This window comes from Phragmites australis, chromosome 12 (assembly GCF_958298935.1).
Source record: "Phragmites australis chromosome 12, lpPhrAust1.1, whole genome shotgun sequence".
Taxonomy (NCBI): Eukaryota; Viridiplantae; Streptophyta; class Magnoliopsida; order Poales; family Poaceae; genus Phragmites; species Phragmites australis.
In genome coordinates, this window is record NC_084932.1 from 32,503,322 (window position 1) to 32,524,593 (window position 21,272).

The 21,272-nt window shown below is 43.1% G+C and overlaps 1 protein-coding gene and 1 pseudogene across 1 annotated transcript; both read right to left on the reverse strand.

Moving 5' to 3' along the window:
• Positions 1-13,792: 13,792 nt before the first annotated feature.
• LOC133887073 (disease resistance protein RGA2-like) lies at positions 13,793-14,881 on the reverse strand (annotated as a pseudogene).
• On the reverse strand, positions 14,431-14,894 carry LOC133886553 (putative disease resistance protein At1g50180). Its single transcript, XM_062326220.1, has 2 exons — positions 14,531-14,894; positions 14,431-14,438 (listed from the first exon to the last, which is right to left on the reverse strand). The coding sequence occupies exons 1-2, from the start codon at positions 14,892-14,894 to the stop codon at positions 14,431-14,433; spliced, it is 372 nt and encodes a 123-aa protein (XP_062182204.1).
• Positions 14,895-21,272: the final 6,378 nt, after the last annotated feature.

A 21,272-nucleotide genomic window follows, 5' to 3' on the forward strand; every position in this document is an offset into this window, starting at 1 on the left:
AACATCTCATGCAACTCCATGTACCGGTACGAATCACGCACGATGGCAGTGATCGGCCTTTATCACCATATGAAGTGCATAAATGCATATGTATGCAGGTGAATTGACGTCAATTCTTTATTCCTTTTGAATGATTCGTAATAAAACCACAACTGATTCATGAAGACAAAGGTACCATCCAAATCAATGAGAAAAGCATGGATTTAAATAATCAAATGCAACATCATCCATGATTTTAATGAATTAGAAAAAAAACCATATATTTCGATTTTATTTGCAGAAAAAGTAAGACATGAATATAAACATAGCATGGAATCACACCCCCACGTTACTTGCCTTTTACCAAAAGCGAAGAAAGAAATTCGATCAAGAACGTCCGGAAGTAGCACCACCTGTACAGGTATATTATTAGCACTACAACACATTTAAAACACATAAAATATGAAGCGTCAACCCTACGTCTGAGAACGTCGCATATATGCCTATATTTCGGAAAACTGAACAGAAAACTGTATCACATGAAATGATACACTATTTTCAATTTAGAGTCGAACCAAAATTCTCACTAATTAGACTTCGCTCTGATGAACGAAAAGAATACTTCGACTCGGATGTCGTATCTTCGAATCAATAATGATTATCGAAACGAATCAGACTATTGATCACATGAAATGATACAACATGAATTGATTGATTTGATTCAATCCAACCACAAACGTCTAGGAATTACTGAGGAATCACCTTCAAAGGATTGACGACAAATCCGACAAAATTACGAAATTTCCAACTTTTCCCTTTTTTTCTTTCTCTTTTTTTCTTTTTCTTCTCTTTTCTTTTCTTTTCTCTTTCTTCCTTTCTCTTTTTTCTTCTCTCTCCTTTTTCCTTTTCTCTTTCCTTTTCTTTTCTCCTTTCTTCTTCCTGGCTCCTTTGCTCGGTCGGCTGGCTGCTGCTTCACACAGCGGCTAGCACAGAGGCACGGCGGCCGGTGGCGGCGCATGGTAGGCGGGTGCGGTGCAGCGGCACGGCGTGCAGCGGCAGTGGCGGCACGCAGGCTACGCTAGCCCGGAGGACGACGAGCAAGAGCGGCGACAGCAGGGGGCACGGCGGCTGGAGCAGGCAGGTCGGCCGGCGAGCAGCCCAGCGCAGCGCACGCGGTGTGGAAGCTCGGCACCGATGGAGAGAGAGAGAGAAAACGCGGGCGTACGCGAGAAGAGTCTGGATGGATCGGGTTGAGGACCGATCCATCTGGTACTTATCCCTTTTTTTAAAACAACGAACGGTCTAAATTTATTAGGCTTGCTACAAGTCACAAAGTGCCCGGAACGGAGATATGAATAGCAAAATGGGTTCGTCTCGACGAGATGAACGCAACCACGGTCTCCGATCGTCCAAACGAGCAACGGATCAAAAAGTCAATTTTTGGGTCAAAACTCTTTATTTTTTTTTCCAAAAATTCGGTATTACAGAAAATTAAATGAAATACATGCCCAGAAGGAAGAAGAGGGGCAAAGACAAGGACTCTGCCAGAGCCAGACTGCATTCCTGATGAGATGATGAATAACGAGGGCACTGAGATGAAATAGGTGAACCCTCTTTGTTTCCATCCTCTGAAACGACATGGACAATCAAGTTAAACAAACAGCGAAGTAGAAAATGTAGCAAGGCTAAACAGAACCAACAACAGGAAATTCACAAATGATACAGATTGAAAGAGCAATCGGCCAGACAAATAAAATGAAGCGGTTATGTTAATTCACTTGGAGGTGAACAATGGGAGCAAAGTTCTCCACTCTCCAGGGGGTTGAGGTGTTGAACCTCATTTACATTTAAAATTTTCAGAGACCTCGCGTGGGAGGCAAGGCCTGGAGGAATACACCTCAACTTGCAAATGTGGAGAACAAGCTCATCCAAGTAAGGCATGGCTTGCACTTGCTCGTCCCACTCCCACTCCTCCAATTCCACCATTCTCGTGAAGAAGAGGTGGTGCGATCTGGGAAACGCAGCAGCCAACTGGGAAGGATGACGGTAGGATTGCAGGGATTCTGGCCCAACACGGTTGATGGCCCAACTTCGCATTGGGCCATCAACCCACACGCCAGAGTAAACTAACCTGGGGTAGTGGGCCACGCCGAGTTGGGCTTATGGTTAGGTCTGGCCCACTTGGCTCAACTGCGTCTTCCAAGCAAACGGGATCCCCGCCCGTCAACGTCCGGCAGCGGTACTCCTCCTCCCACACGGCCGTGGTGCCATCTTCCACTCCTACTCCCCCATGCAGGAGGAGCGGCGAGCTGCACGGCAAGAACGCCAGCGTCGCAGGCTTGTACAACTCCGACGATGCAGACATCACATGACGGATCGATTGCTCGGCGTCGCCGCCAAGGTCAACGAGGCGGACGGAATCGTTTCCTTCTAGAAACGATCGCTAAGACCATCCTCAACCATATTCTCTTCATTTCGTTCCCTTCCCGATTCTCTTTTCTGTTCTCATTCCCTTTATTTTCTCTCATCTCCAATAGCTTCCCTTCAAGAGGAATCGTAAAAGGAAAGGAGAGAGAATCCCATCCTGAAGGGAATGACCCTAGGAATCCTGTCGTGAAGGGAAACCATTGGAGCACTGAATGGAACAAAAATCCCTTCACGACGGGATTTTCGTCCCCGAAGGAAATCCATTGGGCTCAGCCTAACAGCGGCAACTCGATCTGTTTTTCCCATCACCCAGCCGGCTCGATCTGCGGCTTCATTGACTCGGAGCTGGTCGCGTCGCGTGCGGGAAAGGAAACAAAGCATCGAGCATCATACGTGGGATAGGTGGCATCAATCTACTCGGTGTTGCACCAGTCGGAGCATGCGAGTCGGAGAAGGGATCCGGGAGCGCCTAGGGTTGCGGGGTTATATATTGCGACGCCCTGGGCCTCTGGTCCAACACAACCGTAGTCGCCGCAGCCTCGCAAGTTGGAGGGGCGATGGAGGCTACGCGCAAGATTGTGGTGGCTAAGGCAGGAGCAGCAGAGGAGGACAAGGCCAAGCCGACGGGGGCGAGGAGGATGAAGCTGGTGCTGGTGAAGCACGAGTACATTGAGGCACTCATGGTGCGGCCGCCCAAGCCCTACGTTAGCCTCTCTAACGAGCGCATCGACAAGATTCTCGATCCTGAGCTGCGAGAGCAGATCCGCAGCGTGTTCGGCTGTGGTGCAGCCATGATGAAGGCAGTGCGCGACAAGGAGACGGACATCCTTGAGCAGTACCTCGCCAAGGGCTACGCCGAGGAAGAGATCGAGGTCAGGGACGACGAGGAGGAGATGGGCATGGACGTAGTGTATTAGTTACCTCTCGTTTTTTATTTATATGTGTGCCTTGTCGTGTGATCCCTATCTACTGTGAGCAGCAGCCGTAGCTCTGTGTAAGCTTAAGTATGATGCAACTAATCTGACCTGGTGTTACTAAGTTATTATTGTTATGATCGTTCTGTTAAAATCCGTTGGGAAAAACGTTCTAGTCCTGAGATATTTAGATGATGCATTATAGCATTGTTATAGCAATCGTAGTATCCCAGTTATTACGTCACATGTAAAGGAGTGAAAAGCCACAAATACCCTCCTATGCACATGATTGTAACATAATATCTTAAGATCAGGATGATAATTTCTCATGCCCATTCTCTATATAAAATAAGCCCTCAAAGGGCAGAGGAAGAAAAAAAACTTGGAACTTCTCCACCCATACAACAGACTCTCTTATTCTTCTCCTTTTGGTTTTCGGTTCATCTTTAAGCTTGAGCCTCCTCGTTAAGAGAGACTCTCATCGTATTCTGTCCGGGACATGTTTTTGTGCCCCAACATAATCCTCTTTAGGCTTTCTCAACTCTTTGTGTGAATTGGGAATTTCACTTGTTCTCAGCTTGTTAGCTCATGGGACCTCATCAAGTAGCAAAAACAGATGTGCTTGGCTTGTTAGCTCATGGAACGATGATATATTCTCAAACCTCGGTGTCGATTTGGGGCACCACCATCGGCGCCACCCAGATGCACCCCTCCATTGTTTTCCTTCCCGAGAAGCTCAGCCACCACCCACGAGCTGCGCAATGCCACGAGGCACCATTGCCTGCGTCAGCTTGGGGCTGCTGCCTCCCATGTCAGACCACAATTTTTCAAAAAATATGTGACCTTTATAACCTGTCTCAAGCGAATACAAAGCGACAAAAACATTAAAAATGAAGCTTTACTTAAATACCTGATTCAAAATAGTAATAAAATCAGTGGATGAAGGACTTAAATACCTGATTCATAATAGTAACAAAATCAGTGGATAAAGGATAGGTCCTTAGAATATACACTTCCTCCAGTAAAAAAAATATCAAATTTGTATGGGCATATTCGCTTGAAAAATAGCTTCTGCAATTGTCCCATTCTTATATGATTATTCCCAGGAGTAGTAAATCAGGATAACAAGGTGATGGTATAGAAAACATAGTACTGACATAAAAAGGGATGTACATATGGCATAAAAAGAGAGACAACTTGTTATATTTGACATCGTCCTAACTCAGTTTGTAATTTCATTTTGACTTTGTATTGACTTGAATAAGTGGAGTTAGATTCCTGGTAATGTATGGCAGCGCATGTCCACTTAAGTTTAACAAAGTGTATATAATTTATAAGTTCTGTTAAAAAAAACACTATGTAGACACAAGGTGCAATCTTTCATTTCCCTTGCTACTGTATCATGTAGGTAGTCCGTACAACTGAAATTTTCAGTATAGCTCACAGCTTATGTTACCGTGGATGGAAGATTCAGAAATCGGTTAAACAAAATACAGTTTGTTTGGATAAAAGTTTAACTCTAGCACCTATAAGATGGGTTTAATTCATTGGAGATTAATACCATTGGAGCTGGGGATGAGGGTGAGCTCCAATGGGCTGGAGAGGCGGAGGTCGTGCGCAGGTTTGGTGGCAAGTGCTGAGAGGATCCTGGTGAGGAGATGTTGTATTAAAATTATGCGAAGCATACAGTGCAAGCTAGAGAAGGAAGGGCAAAGATTAGGTTAGCCTAAAGACAATTGTGCCCATGATGCTTACCAATATTGTGACCAACTTATAAAAAGCCCCCTAGATTTTGGTAAAATTCAGCCTTATAATCACTAGTTCAATATTGTGTGTTATAATTTAACATTTAAGCCCGCAAACTATAAACTAATCGCACTGTTAATTATTTATCCTATGACAACTTATGTATTAGACCCTCAAGTTTTAATGTATTGTTGATCTTTGCATGTATTACCTCCATAAACAATAAATTGCAGTTTATTACACATTTTTTCTTTCTTTATTTGGAATTGAAGGACATCTTTAGACATATTAAAGCATTAGTTATATGTCCGAAGACAATTCACAAACTTTTTTTACCTTATAGAAAAGAGGATGGAATTCTCACATTCCCTACAGGGAAGTTTTTGGATGTATACAAAAGCGAAGAATTAAAGTATGCCGAAACCTTAGGATACAAGGTGTACCCACTCTACGGATGTATCTTTAAGAGAGTTCCATCAGCGTTCAAAAAGTTCATTATAGATTTATTTGAAAAAAAGTCTTGAGGCAAATAAAAATGGGAACAAGATTTCATGCACAAACGACTATGAACAGCCTTTATGGTCATTTTGCTATTTCTCCATTAAGCACCATGACCGTTATTGTCAACAAAGAAGAAGCTCATAAATGGCCCTAAACAAGGGGAGGTTTGTAGCTTATACAGAACTTGATAAAGATATTTACATGGTAACCTATAAAACAAATGTCAAAGGAAATCTTTGTGATGATAGGAAAGACACAAGAAATTCAGCTGTTCAAATATCAGCTGCTAATACTGTCAACACCAGATCTATATGTACCCCTATATCTCAGAGAAAGACTACTACTATACGGATACTAATAGTGTCGTAATTAAGAATTCTCTGCTTAATAAAATGATGGCACCAACCACTACTAGAAATCTGCTAATCTAGCACGATTTTAGTTCATCACAGAAACCATCAAATTCATCATAGAATGTAGTCCGTGATGACTTTATGACGAAAACGAAATCGTGCGAACGGCCTTGGCAAACCTCAAGTTAGGGAGCCGATCGGGGGCTCGCACGCCCCATCAAAAAGCCTCCAACGAAGGCTCCGGGAAGGGAGCCCTGTGTCAAAAAGAAGTGCACGAAATACAATAATTCTTCATAGAATAAGCTCCTTCCATGACAAAAAGGACACCGTCACAGTAAGTGTTCCATTCTACGACCAAAAAAATAGAGACGAAACTCGGACTATCTGTGACGAAAAGCCCGCCGTCGCCACGACGTGTGTGCCATTTCACGATCTGACGTGGCGATGTTTGTGCCATTTCATCACTGAATATTGTCCGACATGGCATCCATGAGGCGGTCCTACATGGCATTCATTTTGTGACGAGTTATGTCGCCACAGAATCATTTTGACGTGCCACGTAAATTTTTTTTGGTGACGAGACTTCTTTCGTCAGAGAATAATTTTGACGCATCTGAGGCCCGGCCCAGAACCTTTGCCCCATTTCGTTCAGTACGGCCCATTTTAATTTGGGCTACTGGCCCATCGTTTATGGCCCAGAAACTTTGGCCCATTTATTGTGGGCTGGGCCATTATGTGTTTTGGTGCTGGCCCGTCGACTAATGCCCATTTTATATGAGACCAGGCGCCACTTCTCGACTGGGCCAAGTGGACCCAAAGGCCGGATAGGCCTTAGCCCAAGTTGCTTTGGCCCATCCGGCCGGGTGATGCAGGGAACGACCTTCTTATAAAAAGCCTCCTGGATTTTTAGAAAATTGAGCCACATAATTACTGTTTCTACATTATATGCTATAATTTAATATTTAGGCCCTCAACCTATAAATTAATCGTACTTTCAATTATTTCACTCATATAAACTTATGTGTGAGACCCTCACCACTTAGCATATAGTTAAGTACATTTTATTACACATCTTTGTTCTATCTGACGATGAGAACGTGACACATCAATTATGAAAACGTCTTTAAATAGTACAAACAATGTACATGAAATTAGTAAAACACAAGTAGTTATATTAGATAGTAGATGGAATTTTTCCTTTTAACACTTCAATAAAAAAAAATTCCACTGCCACTCTTCTGATAATACTTGTTTTTCAAATATTAAAGTAATTTATGTAAATAGAAACATATGTATCCATTTCTATTCAACCAAACCAACAAAGGAGACATATGTATCAAGCTATTCAACCAAACCAACAAAGGAGACATATGTATCAAGAGTACCCCATTAATACACATTGTATCGGACAGATTTTTATGTAAACAGAAACATATGTATCCAGTTCTATTCAAACAAACCAACAAAGGAGGCATATGTATCAGAAGTACCCTATTAATACACAATGTATCGGACAGATTCTCAACGAGAAACCCAATATATGGGGCTACCATGCTATAATTACAAGTGACATGATATTTCTGAGAAATCAAGTTCACATCAGATTCTGTTAATTTTAGAAAAGCAAACCAAGAGAACTATAAGCCCGGTACCTCCAACCATATGAATAGGAATTTTTAAAATAAACAGGCTATCCATCAGACCTAACGATATAGGACTATCCGTTCCACAATAATTTTTTTTCAGTTCTGCCGTCAACACAAGATATCTTTATAATTAAAGCCACATATTAATTTTTCCATGGTCAGTGCAGAAAATATCCATGAAAAATCCGCGGTTTCATGCTGTCGGGTCGGAGCAGAAAACAGCGGGGTTGCAGGCCTGGCCCAAGGTTGCATTTGGGCTTGGGTCTTCGGCTATTGCAAATTAACCAGCCCCAATCAAAAAAATTCAAAGGAAATTAAGCTCGCATCGAACAAACTTCATTTTCTACTTAAATCTTGCAAATCAAAACAAATGGAGATAACTGCAGTCCTCCATGGTCTTAGAGCTACCTTTGATTTGGGTATTGGAAATATTATTGTTAAAGTGGATGAGCTGATGGTGACACAAGCGCTGCGCTGCTCTCTTCAACCTTTGATGGTTATTGTTGGGATCGAAGTTTCAAACAAAGTGGACCTTCGCTTATGGAAAATGTCGAAGGGTTCCTGAGATGACATGTGCTTGAGGTAAAACTGTTCTTCGATTCCTCGCTCGGATACAGTATGGTCCTATTTATAGCCCGTACTCAACCACTCCACGTGTGGTTTACAGTTTATACCCTCTTACCTGTTACATTCTTGGAATATTTGAGGGCATTATGGTACAATCAAACATATTTACATAATCACAATTCTGCCCCGGGCAGCTAAAGTGGGCCCCGCTATCCAGTCATGGTCTTCGGTCCTCTGAAATCCGCCGAAGGGTTCTCCACTCCCGCGCCACGAGCTGGTCTTCAGCTCCAGGTCGAAGACACACCGCTATCTTCACCCACTCCAGTCAACAAAACCGCTGGTGTAGCCTTTGGCTTTCGGCCGAAGGCTCGCCACCGCCTTCGCCGACGCAGGAAGCCAGGACTGCGGGCACGCCTACAACCTTCGATCGAGAGTACTTCGCGATCTTCGCTACCTTCACCTGCAGTCTCTGAAACAAACATGCAGTGACAAGAGTGCGAAGCCTCCGGCAGACTTCGAGCTGTCCTCCAAAGGGGGGGGGGGTGAGAGATCATCCCCAACAGCAGCCCCTACGGGTAAGGTTCATCTTTGATGGCCCAAACCTGTAGTCTTCAAGATGCATCTCAACGCCGTCCCCTTCGGCCCGTCGAAGACTTGCGGGGGCGGATGCACTTCGGCGATTTGCTTAATTAATTATTTTTTACAGTATGGCCATGCAGCCCCTGAGTAGCTATTTTTTTGACACGCATTTAATGCCTTCGATGTGTACCCAAACGTCATCTCCTTCGCCGATTCAAATTCCGATGTGCCTCGTTTTAACCGCTGCCCTCTTTGCTATAAATACCGGCCCACGGTTGTTTTTTTTACCACGCGTCCCTACTCAAGCTATCGCTCTCGTACAAAGCCCCTCACTTTCCTCCAAATCTCTCCCCGTCCAAGGCTTATCTGTTCATCCCAGTGGCACCGAAGGCCAAGTCTACTCGCCCAAAGACATACTGGATTGGGCAGTCTAAGGTGGACGACGAAGTGCTGGTTAGCCTCGTGAAAGAGGGATTGATCAGCGATGTATCAAAAGTCAGGCTCCCCGGGAATCAGGAGACACCGGAGCCTTTTGACGACGAAGCGGTTGTATTTGTTCATTATTTTCGAGCAAGTCTTCGCTTGCCATGCGATGACATGGTTGTTAAGGTGCTGAAATTATTCGAAGTTTACCTTCACCAGCTCACGCCCAATGCTATTGTAAGGATGGGACTTCTTGCGTGGGCCGCTTGGTCTGAGGGAGCAAAGGCGTCTGCCAGGGCCTTCGTTGCTGCTCATTGGCTTTATCACCAGCCAAAGCCAGTGTTCACCCGTGGCGTCCAGGGCGAGGCGAATTATGGTTGCCTGAACTTTGCTTACTGCGCTGGGTTATTCACACCTGTCGTTGTGTACAAAAACAAATGGCCGAACGACTGGACACAGTGGTGGTTCTACCACAAAGTAGATCCAGAAGAATTTCTTATTTCAAAATGCAAGGAAGTAAAGGGAAATCACACTCCAGACGTGCGCTTGAAAGCGTCCCAGCGGACAGCTCTCGAGGCATTCACCAGGTGTGCGAAGTATTTATCCACTTATGACCTCGTAGAGGAGTTTGTAGTCGCTGGAGTGTCCAGTGCTGGGACACCTTCCAGCACCTCCAGGTTTGGGCAGCGGAGAATCCTAATCTTTTGCAACCTGGAGAGACCGCTGATCCTCTTGAGCATGGGGTAGTTGAACACGTCAAGAGCCACAACCGAAGGGAAGTTCTCCACATATGTTAGGTTGATGAAGTTGTACAGCTTCAGTTCTCTGAGAGCATGCCTCTTTTTACCATTGGTGAGCCCCGGGGGAAGGCGACTCAATTTGCAGTTACGGATCATGATAATCTCGAGAGCAGGCATGGCCATGGAGTCTACAGTCACATCCTCCCAGACCCACTCCTTCCATTCACTCAAGCCATCCAGTTGCAGTTCCCTCAGTTTAGGAAAAGCTGCTGATGTAGCATTGATGACACCTCCTTCACCCACGGCCAAGGAGGTGGAGCCCAGGAATTCAGGTCCAACACTCTTGATGGCTGGTCCACTTTTAATGATCAACAGTTCCAAACTGGGGAGCTGACACAAACCACTAGGGAGATGGGTGCAGCAAGGTAAGTCCTCCAGTCCCAAGTACCTCAAGCTCTTAAAGGCAGTTGTTGCCGACGCCATCATCCAATTTGGTAGCTGGCGACCAAAGTATCCTTCTAGCATACCTAGATTCTCTATGCAGGATGGAGGGCAGAGGTTATCGAACACCTCCTTGATTGCTCGCTGCCGCTGCTGCTTCTCGATCTCATCCCTCGACCCCATGTATTTGTCTCTGCTGCAATGCAACTCCAAATAGCTAAGGCGTCCCTTGCTGCTGATTGTGGCCTTTTCAGCCAATGAGCTAGGAGACACATTTTCTAGACCACATAAAGTAAGATCCCTAAGCAGAGAAAGAGGCGCTATCTCCTCCAAGCTGCACCAACTGGCCCTATCCATGTCCATGTCCATGTGTACCAGGAACCAATAAAGTGACCTCAAATTGGTTAGCCTACCAAACCCTTTAGGTACAACTTTGACATTCGAGTCAGTCATGCGAAGAGTTCTTAGATGCACAAGTTGTATAATGTCTCTAGGAAGATGGTCCAAATTCCAACAGTAGGCAATTATAATGTGCTGCAGGAACTTCATCCTATAAATATCGTCTGGCAGCCTAGATATATCTGTACCCTCTATGGAAAGGTATCTTAGGTGCCTCAACTCACACAGAGAGTCAATCAACCTATCACAATCTGTACCCCCTATGGAAAGTACTCTTAAGTTAGACAAACTACTCAATGAATCACCAGGCTTAATGTTGATTCTGCACTTTATAATTAAAGTTCTTACTGACTTTTGCTTTTGTAGAATGTCCCATTCTAGTACTGATTTGGTCGATCCTATAGAGAGGTGACGTACAAGGCTATAGCTACTACCACCAATAGCAGCAGCTTGTTCATCTTGGACCACCACCAGTGATTCTTCTCTAGCCATAAATTCAGCAAAGGAGCGGACGACATCGTGCATGGTGCATTCGTATCCAGTCATAGATGCCGCATATGTAGGTTCTATAAGATTCCTCGTGATTACCTCCCGGTAGCATTCGGTTGCAACTTCTTCGAGTCGATCGTCATCCTGAGGTTGAGGTTGGATGAATCCCTCACTGATCCACATGGGAATAACATCAATCTGGTGAATACTTGTACCTTTTGGGAAAAGTGAGCAGTATAGGAAGCACTGCTTGAGCTGGGGAGACAAGTCCTCGTAGCTCAAGTAGAGCCGATTGTCCAGTTCCTTAGGCAATCCAGCTACTGACCATGCAGGATTGTCCAGAATAGCCTCCCACTCCCGTTCACTGGGATATCTGGTGCTTAAGAGTCCTCCCATCACTTTGATAGCAAGCGGTAAACCACCACATTTTCTGATAATTTTCATCCCAACATCTTTCAGTTGATCTACCTGCCAACAACATTCAAGACTAGTTATTGACAAATAATTTATTCATTTTCATTTAACACAATTATGAAACATAATTAATGAGTGCTTGCATTATGAAATAATGATACATAATTAATTAGTGTGGTAATATAAATGTGGGCACTGTGCCAAGTTAAACTTTCAATTTTGCAGTATGAATTAAATGGCGTACTAGGTCTAGGAGTGTTTTCAGCTTTCAAATAGTTATCATTTTCAGCTTCATAGGCATTATTTTTCACAAAATATAGGTGAATGTAATACTCAACCAAATCGATTTGTTATTTATCAAAAAGAAATTAATATCATTTATGTGCACAGACCACTGTATGTGGAGGGGAGTACTATTGAATGAATTAAAGCGGTAGAGTTAATCGATCGATTGCTTAATCACAAAGAATAAAATAAAAGTCTAACATGGTTATGAGACTAACCTGATCAGACGGCGGTGGCAGCTGTTTCTTGAGCAAGGACCAAGCGTCCTCTTCGTCGAGTGGGCTAACGTGGTGTTGGTGGAAGGAGGCTCACATCTGTTGAGCCAGGTCTTCTTTTCTTGTAGTGATTAGGACCCGACTCCCCGGTTGATTATGTGAAAGTGCATCTAGGTCTCCTAAGTGGGTTTTGGTTTATTGATGATAAAATGATTAAGGATCTAATATATTTATCTAAGTCATAAACAAGTCTTAGTCTAAATTGAGAAGACTTATGACGATTGGCGACCTTTGAAAAGAAAAGAGAAGTAACGAGGAGTACTCAATAGGATTTAAATTTTTCTATCTTTGAAATTGAGTCTAGGATAAGCGCTCTATTAAGAGGGTTGCATTTGATTGCTTATTTAGTATCTCAATGCTCAAAATATCCTTTAGAACCAATAAGTTGAGAGACACACTCACCCACGGACACTGGGAAGTTAGACAGAAGTTCACTGAGTCTGGAGTATCCGGTGAGGAGTCTCCGGTACTCAGTATTTAGGCCGGAGTCTCCGAGATAGACTCTGACAGAAGGTGCTCGGTTCTGAATTTCTTTTTGCCCGGAGTCTCCGGTGTTCACCAGATACTCCGGTGTTGGTGAGTTTTTAGGCCAGAGTCTCCGAGGGCGACTCCGCCAGAGGTCGCTCGGTTAGGCATTTATTTTTGTTGAAAAAGACCGGAGTCTCCGGTGTTCACCGGATACTCCGGTAGGAGAAAATATTTTTACCGGAGCCTCCGAGGGAGACTACGGTAAGGGTGGCTCGGTTAATATTTATTCTTTTGTTAAAAAGACCGGAGTCTCCGGTGTTCACCGAATACTCCGGTACCTGGAGAAGTCGGAGGGTCCGGCAAGTCTCCAGACTTTGTCTGAGTGGTAGCCCTGTCAGGACCGGAGACTCTGGTGTTCACCGGAGACTCCGGCAACATAACAGAACCGTAACGACTAGTTCTGATATAGTTCTGTGACCGTTCTGACGCCGTTTTGGATTTTAGACCGGATACTCCGGTGTTCACCGGATACTCCGGGTTAGGTGTGTCAGAACAGTAACGGCTAGTTTTTGAAAGATGGCTATATATACTTCCACACCCCATGGTATTAAGGGCTTGCTGTTGCTGCTGAGTTCTACACTCATAAAGCATTCCAAGAGCATTCAAAGTCCCTCCAACTATCTCTAGTGCCTAGTTTTGTGCAAATTTAGTGAGTTTGGGTTTGGAGTGAGAGTAAGACACTTGAGCATTGGGTTCTTCATCAAGCTTTCGCTGTGATCATTTCTCTTGGAGCTTGTGCTCCTAAACGGCAAGGCGTCGCCCGTAGAGCACCCAATCTTTGTGGAGTGCCACGGAAAGTTTGTAATCGACATTAAATTGAGTAAGAAAATTCTAGCTTGATCTTTGTGATCGCTAGAAGAGGATAGGGTTGGAAAAGATCCGGCTCTTTGTGAGCCCCTCAACGGAGACATAGGCACTTCTTTGTGAGGTGGCCGAACTCCGGGATAACCCCTTGTGTCCTCATTTGTGCAATTTACTTAATTGTGTAGCTTTGAGATTTTTCCATATAATTAGTCCTAGTGATCATCTAGCTAGTATTTATTGTTGTTTAAGCTTTGTGATATCTAGTAGATTTAGTATCAACTTTAGATTCTAACTGTTCGCGTTAATTCTTAGTTATTCTCGAAATCCTGTATAGACCGGAGACTCTAGACTAGACCGGATACTCCGGACAGACCGGAGTATCCGACCTTCACCGGAGTATCCGGCATCTATTTAATCCGCTGTTTAGTTTTAATTTTCAAAAAAGCCTATTCACCCCCTCTAGGCACTTTCATTATGGCTAGCATTCATGATTGGGACACTAAGCACATCGTTCCATGCATTCTCACTCCACACATCATCCATGACCAGGAGAAACCTACCCTTGGACAGGATGTCGGTGAGGGTCCGTGTGAGGAGCGACTTGTCTTGCTCCCCACCATGTTGTCTCCCAGCATGCTTGATTGCTGTCCTCAGCAGATCAGCATCGTCGAAGTGCTGGGTGATGCTTAGCCATATCTTCATTTTGAAATGCTCTTGGATGGTTGTCTCTTTGAAGATCTTCTAGGCAAGGGTGGTCTTTCTCATGCCGTCCATGGCCACGATGGACACCACCTTGATGGTGTGGTTGTCATCGGTGATCAGCACCTGGGCAAGCTCCTTTGTATCCTTCTCGATTTTCTCACCAACGATGCCCGATTCAATGAACTCTGGTGTCATTTTCTGGCCACTAGAATTCAGCATTAGTGGGCTTCATGGAACCAAGGTTGGTAATGAAGTTGAACTTGACAGACTCATTGTGGATGTCGTCCAGTCGCTGATTTAGCTCCTTGATGCGGCTGCCAATCTTGTGTGCGAACACAGGATTCCACAGGCAGAAGAGCAATGGCTTGAAGCAACCAGGCACCTTCTCCTCCATGCTGCCGCAATTAGACTCCCTTCTCTTGTTCGCCTCGAGTTGACACAGGTCTAGGATGTCTGTGGTGTCGTACATGGTGTCCTTGAGCTTCCCCACCCATCCTTGCACGCTCTGGTCGGTGATGCGCCTCCTCTCAGCATCAGCAAGGAAGTCCTTGAGGCTTTCCATGTTTCCCTCCAGCTTCTTGATCTCGCCGGAGATGTCCAACAGCACACGCACCTCTTCTTCAGCCATGTCAGCGATCAACTTCTTCATGTAGGGTGCCAAGGCATCCAGGACGACCGCCATGGCTCCGGCTTACGTCCTACGTAAACAAGAAGTAAATCATATATCACATCTGAATTACTCCAAGCTCAATTAGTCAACTGCTATCACTCATAATCGACAACAGTCAAGATAGCACTAAATCACCTTAAACTAGTAAATCATAAGAATTTGGATTGTCATCGATCACTCTATATATCCAAACTGGATCTAATAAGCGATGTATGAAGTATGATGCAGAAGCATCGGAGACCACCGCCATTAGCTTCAGCCTTGGTTCTTGCCGTCACAAAGTTAAACCAATCAAAATAATTGCCGTCGTTAAATTTAGCTAAAGATTTTTACCAGTGCGCTAAATTGGAATTTCTTGTCACCAATTAGGAAAGAACAATACTAATCAATTTACTAGAAGCTGCCTCTCTATTATTTTGACGGAAAGGCTAGCATTGCTAACAGGAGAAACAGAGTTACACTGTGCATGTAAAATTGCTAAGCCGGTCAGACAAACATCAACACGAAGATGCGAAAAAAAAGGGGGAAAGAAGGGCATAGTCGTTGCTTTGTACCTTGAAATCTTTTCGCCTTAAAGGATGTTATCAAGTAGTACTAGGAACAAACGAGGCGGCGAGCAGAGGAGCCTAAAGGGTTACTGTGCGCGCAGGAGCAGGTAATCGTGAGAAGAAGCTCTCCCGTCCTTGTCTTAATTATTAGGCTGGCCAGGCCAGGCCAGTCTTCACCTACCCCTGTTGCCGCTAGAATTAAAGAAACGGCTAACGCCATAATGCAATGCATTGTACTATTGTATTAGTAGTGCAGTACAACTACTTGGCATTAGTAAGTGAAAGACCAGGACCAGATCTACATTAGCTATTGTGCATGTACTTACAAGTTAATTATTAATTAGAATTCTATGGAGGTATTAAGCATTTTTTAATTACTCCCTGAGACCAACGGGCCAGCTAATGCCACCACCAAGTTATCATTCTCCAGTTGTGCCCGCGATTAGCGCAGTGCACTCGGAAATGGATCCTCTTACTGACACGAGGGAAGCGGAGAGCTACAGTAAAATAAACAGTGTTCTGTTCGTGTATAAACAGTGATTTGTAGTAAAACACTGTGGGCGGGTGATGAGCTACTGTTTTACTGTAGCAGTGCTATGCATACTGCCCACATTACTGTACTAAAGAAAGTCATCGTTAATAGCTCTCTGACATAGCTCATGTAAGTCAGAGGATCCATTTCCAGTGCACTTGTGTGGCAGTGTGGGCTCTCTGCTCTACTTCAGGCTCATGTCTCGTCTGTCGTCTATGCACACCAGTCGCCTTTGGGACAGTAAGTCAAGTCGTGGCCTGTCAGGAGAAGGAACATTTTTATATGTGCATGTGCACATATGACTTTTGCATTTCACACCCTTGGGAGCGAGCTATTGGCCTTCGCGTGAGGCCGCGCATGCATCCATGTGGTGCGTGGATCACTCTCACTTCATACGACCGACCGACCTCCTCGTCGCGATTTGATTTTCTTCTAATTCAAAAGTACACATGGATCTAAGCTATTGCCGGTCCGTGGTGGCTTGCACATGGGTGTAGGAGGTTGAACCATATCGGTACGTCGACAACCGATTAAGACTGTACTAATAAGGTCTAAGTAAAGTTTGGGATAGAGATGTTTGGAATAGCGGGTTATACTTGATCTATGAGCTACACTATGATTTATAAAGTTCGATCTTAATTGAAAAAATGAAAATCTCGACGAAGAATTTTTATTAAAAATAGAATACCAACAATATGGTCAGAAAAACAGTAAAACTGTTTTCATTCTATTTTCATATAAATTTTGAAAATCTAAAACCAGTTAGAAAAAATAGGTAAATAGTAAATAGCGAGCACAGATAGGTGAGGGACGGATAGTGAATAGTAAATAGGAATCAGGTGAGGCACTGCTCGCTATTTACTATTCACTGTTTTTCCTTTTTCTTTTTCTTTTCTTTTTTTTTGATTTCGGGATGTTACAGCAGCTCAGTGAGGGTCTTTTGACCGTTAGGAGAAGAGCAGCGGCAGCGTGCAGGATCGATGCAAAAGCATCCAAGACCACCACATTGCTTCAGCCATGGTTCTTGCCGTAACAAAGTTAATTAAACCAATCAAAATAATTTCCGTCGTTAACTTTAGCTAAAGGTTTTAACTAGACGCTGCTAAAATGGAATTTCTTGCTACCAATTAGAAAAGATTAATACTAATCAATTTACTAGAAGCTGCCTCCCTATTCTTTTGATGGAAAGGCTAGCATTGCTATCAGGAGAGACAGAGCTACATGCACTACACATGTAAAATTGCATGCTAAGCCGGTCAGACAAATTTCAACACGAAGATCGATGGCAAACAGTAAAAAAAAAAAAGGAAAAGAAGAGCATGGTCGTTGCTTGGTACTTGAAATCTTTCCTGTTGAGAGCCTCAAAGGATGTTATCAGGTAGTACTAGGAACCAACGAGGCGGCGAGCAGCAGGGTTCGAAAATTTATTGGTAACGGATTAAAATGTGCGATAACCGGTATCCCTGATAAAAATTCTAAAATCTTATGTGAAAAAACTAGAATTTGATAACCGAATTTGAATTAAAAAATTTATTGTAACCGAATTTGAATTAAAAAATTTGAAAAATAAAAAAATAAAAAAATCATAAAAAAACTAGACACAATTCTTAAGACTTTCTATGAATTTTTTTTTCAAATATAACGTCGTTTGCATCATATTCTATAGGGAGGAAGTTAAAAAAAAACAAAAAAAGTTGAAGCGTGCGGCTCAGTTATTAACTCATATTAAGAAAAAGCTTAACATGCAAACACATATTTTTATTATTTAGAACGTATCTTAAGATGATCTTTAAAATTGATTTCATTTTATTTAGAGTTTTATTAATTTCTCTATAATTTTTACAAAGTTCACAAGTATAAAGTGAATATGTTAAGAAACAGCACTGTAATTAACTTTTTTATATCTACTATTATTTTTCTTAAGTAAATCATAGTATAAATAAACTAATAAAAGTAGTTTCACTAATTTTTGAGGTGTGATGGGTCAATTATGAATTAATCTAGTTGCAACATATTTACACAATCATGCATATTACAATAACTAATTCATGAGTTCATGTATTTTTAAAAGACATAGGATCATGTAAGAAGACTAACAAAATTAGTTTCATGATTTTTGGATTAGCAAAGAGTAAACTATGCATTTAACTGGGTTTAACAAATACATTTTCTCACAGAAAATTTTGAACTTTTTTATGAGTATAAATACTTTTATCATGTAGATTATGTTGCAAGGAAACCAACAAAATTTGTTTCACTTAATTTGAAGGTCAGATGAATTAGTTATTGATTTTACAAGATTGAGATAATTTTTGAGGTTTTTGTTGAACTTCACTGAAAATCGAGAAAACCGCTCGATAAATCGAGAAAACCGAGTGGTTACCAACAATACGGAAAATTCGAGAAAACTGCTCGATAAATCGAGAAAATCTCTCGGTAACTGGTCCAATTCGACCGGTTACCGAGAGGTCAATTTCACGAATTTTTTCCAAATTTTAAATTTTATCAAACGAATTTTATCTGAATTTTATTCAAATTTCGAGCGGTTATCGTGAATTTTCGGTAACCACTGTAGCTCGATAACCGTTGGGCTATCGGTAAGTTCAACCTTGGCGAGCAGAGGGAGCCTTAAAACGAAGATGAGGGACTCGCGAGTGAGAAACCTTATGTGGTCGTTGGGATATGATTGCTGCTGTCCGGTGAGCAGTGATGGATTAAGTGGTGGCCTCGTTCTTTTCTGGTGTTCATCTTTTGGTGTACCTATTCGCTGCTACTCTTCTAATTTTATTGATGTGGAAGTGAGACCTTCTGCTGGAACAACGTGGCGTGCCATGTTGGTTTATGGAGAACCTAAAAGAGAGCTCAGGCATGTGTTTTGGAATCGTCTATGGTTCCTTCGGGCCCAATGGAATGGGCTGTGGATTTGCGTTGGCGATTTCAACAAAACACTGTTTGTTGATGAACATCTTGGTATCCGAATTAGAGGAGAACATCAAATGGATCAATTCCGTGACTGTCTTCATGACTGTGAACTTGCTTATTTGGGATACAGAGGACCTCGGTTTACATGGTCCAACAAACAGGAGGGTGATGGCCATATTAAGGTCCGATTGGATCGTGCTGTTGCAAATGGGGCGTCCTGTCAAATCTTTAACAACTTCGGTGTGGACAACATCATCACCACTACTTCGGATCATTATGCTGTGTTAGTATCTCTCAACTGTGAAGGTGCTCCTGAGCCTATGCATGCCATGCAACAATCTTTCAAATTTGAGGCTGCGTGGCTCCGCGCACCTGATTATATGAATACTGTTAATCAGGCTTGGGAGAAAAATAGGAGCCCGGCTCAGTCTCTTACAGCAACTTGGGATAATTTGTTGAAGCTTTCTAAGACCCTACAGAATTGGAATCGTGATTCCTTTGGCTCTGTTCGGAAGGAGATTAAAGAGCTCGAGAAGAAACTTGCCTATTTTCGTAGGCGCGACCCTCTCGGCACAATTTCAGAACAAGAGAAAATCACTGAACGTCACTTATGTGAATTGTTCGAGCGAGAAGAAATCTTGGCCAGACAACATTCTAGGGTTGATTGGCTCCGGGAGGGTGACCAGAATACATCTTTTTTTCATGCCTGGGCATCTGCAAGACGCCGAACAAATAAGATAAAGCTCCTGCTCCGTGATGATGGAAGCATTTGTGCTGATCATGAAGCCTTGAAAACTATGGCTTATGAGTTTTATGAACAATTGTTTACCACTGAAACCTATGAGTCTCTACATGATGTGTTGGATGCCATTCCACTAAGAGTCCATTCCACTAAGAGTGAATGCAAAAGCTAATGCTACTCTTTGTGAGGATTACTCTAATGAGGAGATCAAATCAGCACTATTCCAGATGGGACCAACCAAGGCGCCGGGGCCTGATGGTTTTCTGGCACTTTTCTATCACAAGCACTGGGAGCTACTTCACACTGATATTTGTGCTGCAATTTGTGGGTTCTTGTTTGGTTCGACCATCCCTGAAGGTTTTTGTGACTCCACCATTGTGCTTATACCTAAGGTGAATAATCCTGAAAGACTTACAAATTATCGGCCAATTAGTCTATGTAATATCATCTATAAAATTGCTTCCAAAGTTCTATCAAAGAGGCTCAAGACTCTTTTGCCACATATAGTTTCAGAACAACAAAGTGCATTTGTCCCTGGTAGATTGATCACGGATAATGTATTGATTGCCTATGAATGCTTACAGTCTATTCGCAAGCAGAAATCGAAGACCCCTTACTTTTCTTTGAAAATTGATATGATGAAGGCTTATGATCGGGTGGAATGGTGCTACCTTGAGGGTGTTTTGCTAAAACTTGGTTTTGCTTCACAATGGGTTACTTCTGGGATGAGATGTGTTACTTCAGTTAGATATGCAGTCTGGGTAAATGGAGATCTATCGGCCCCCTTTGTACCCTCCAGAGGAATTCGTCAAGGGGATCCGATAAGCCCTTACTTATTTCTCCTATGCGCGGAAGGCCTGTCATGTATGTTGCAGCAAAAAGATTCGCAAGGCACTCTACATGGTATAAGAAATGGAAGAAATGGTCCTCCAATTAACCATCTGTTATTTGCTGATAACAGCGTGTTCTTTGCCCAAAGTGATGACAGAACCATCTCTGCCCTCCATTCTACATTGCAGACTTACTGTAAAGGGTCTGGATAGACAATAAACATAAGTAAATCTTCCTTTTTTTTTGGGCAGTCTTGCGATGAGCAGGTAAAAGAAAGGGTCAAGAACAGATTGGGTGTTCATAATAAGACACTTCGGACTACATATCTGGGAATGCCAGCTTGGGTGGGCCGTTCTCCTACTACCTCTTTCAATTTCCTCACCGGAATACTATGGAAACGACTTAACGGATGGTCTGATAGGCCTATCTCCCGGGCAGGCAAGGAAGTGTTAATTAAGGCTGTGGCGTAGGCCATCCCAACGTATGTAATGGGCTGCTTTCATATTCCAGTGGCAATCTGTGAAAAGATGAGAAGACCCATCTCAAACTTCTGGTGGGGATTTGAGGAAGGCAAGAAAATAATGCACTGGAAATCTTGGGATTGGATGTCCACACCAAAAAGCTTAGGAGGCATGGGTTTTCGTGATATGGTGATTTTCAATCAGGCAATGTTAGCTAAGCAAAGTTGGCGACTACTCACTAATCCGGATTCACTGTGTGCTCGGGTCTTGAAAGGAAGGTACTTTCCTAACACTGACTTCTGGAATGCTACATGTCCTAGGGTGGCATCGTATACCTGGCGTAGCATTATGCAT

Excerpts from the sequence above, each read along its gene's own strand:
- LOC133886553 (XM_062326220.1), bottom strand. The coding sequence starts at position 14,894 with ATGGCGGTCGTCCTGGATGCCTTGGCACCCTACATGAAGAAGTTGATC.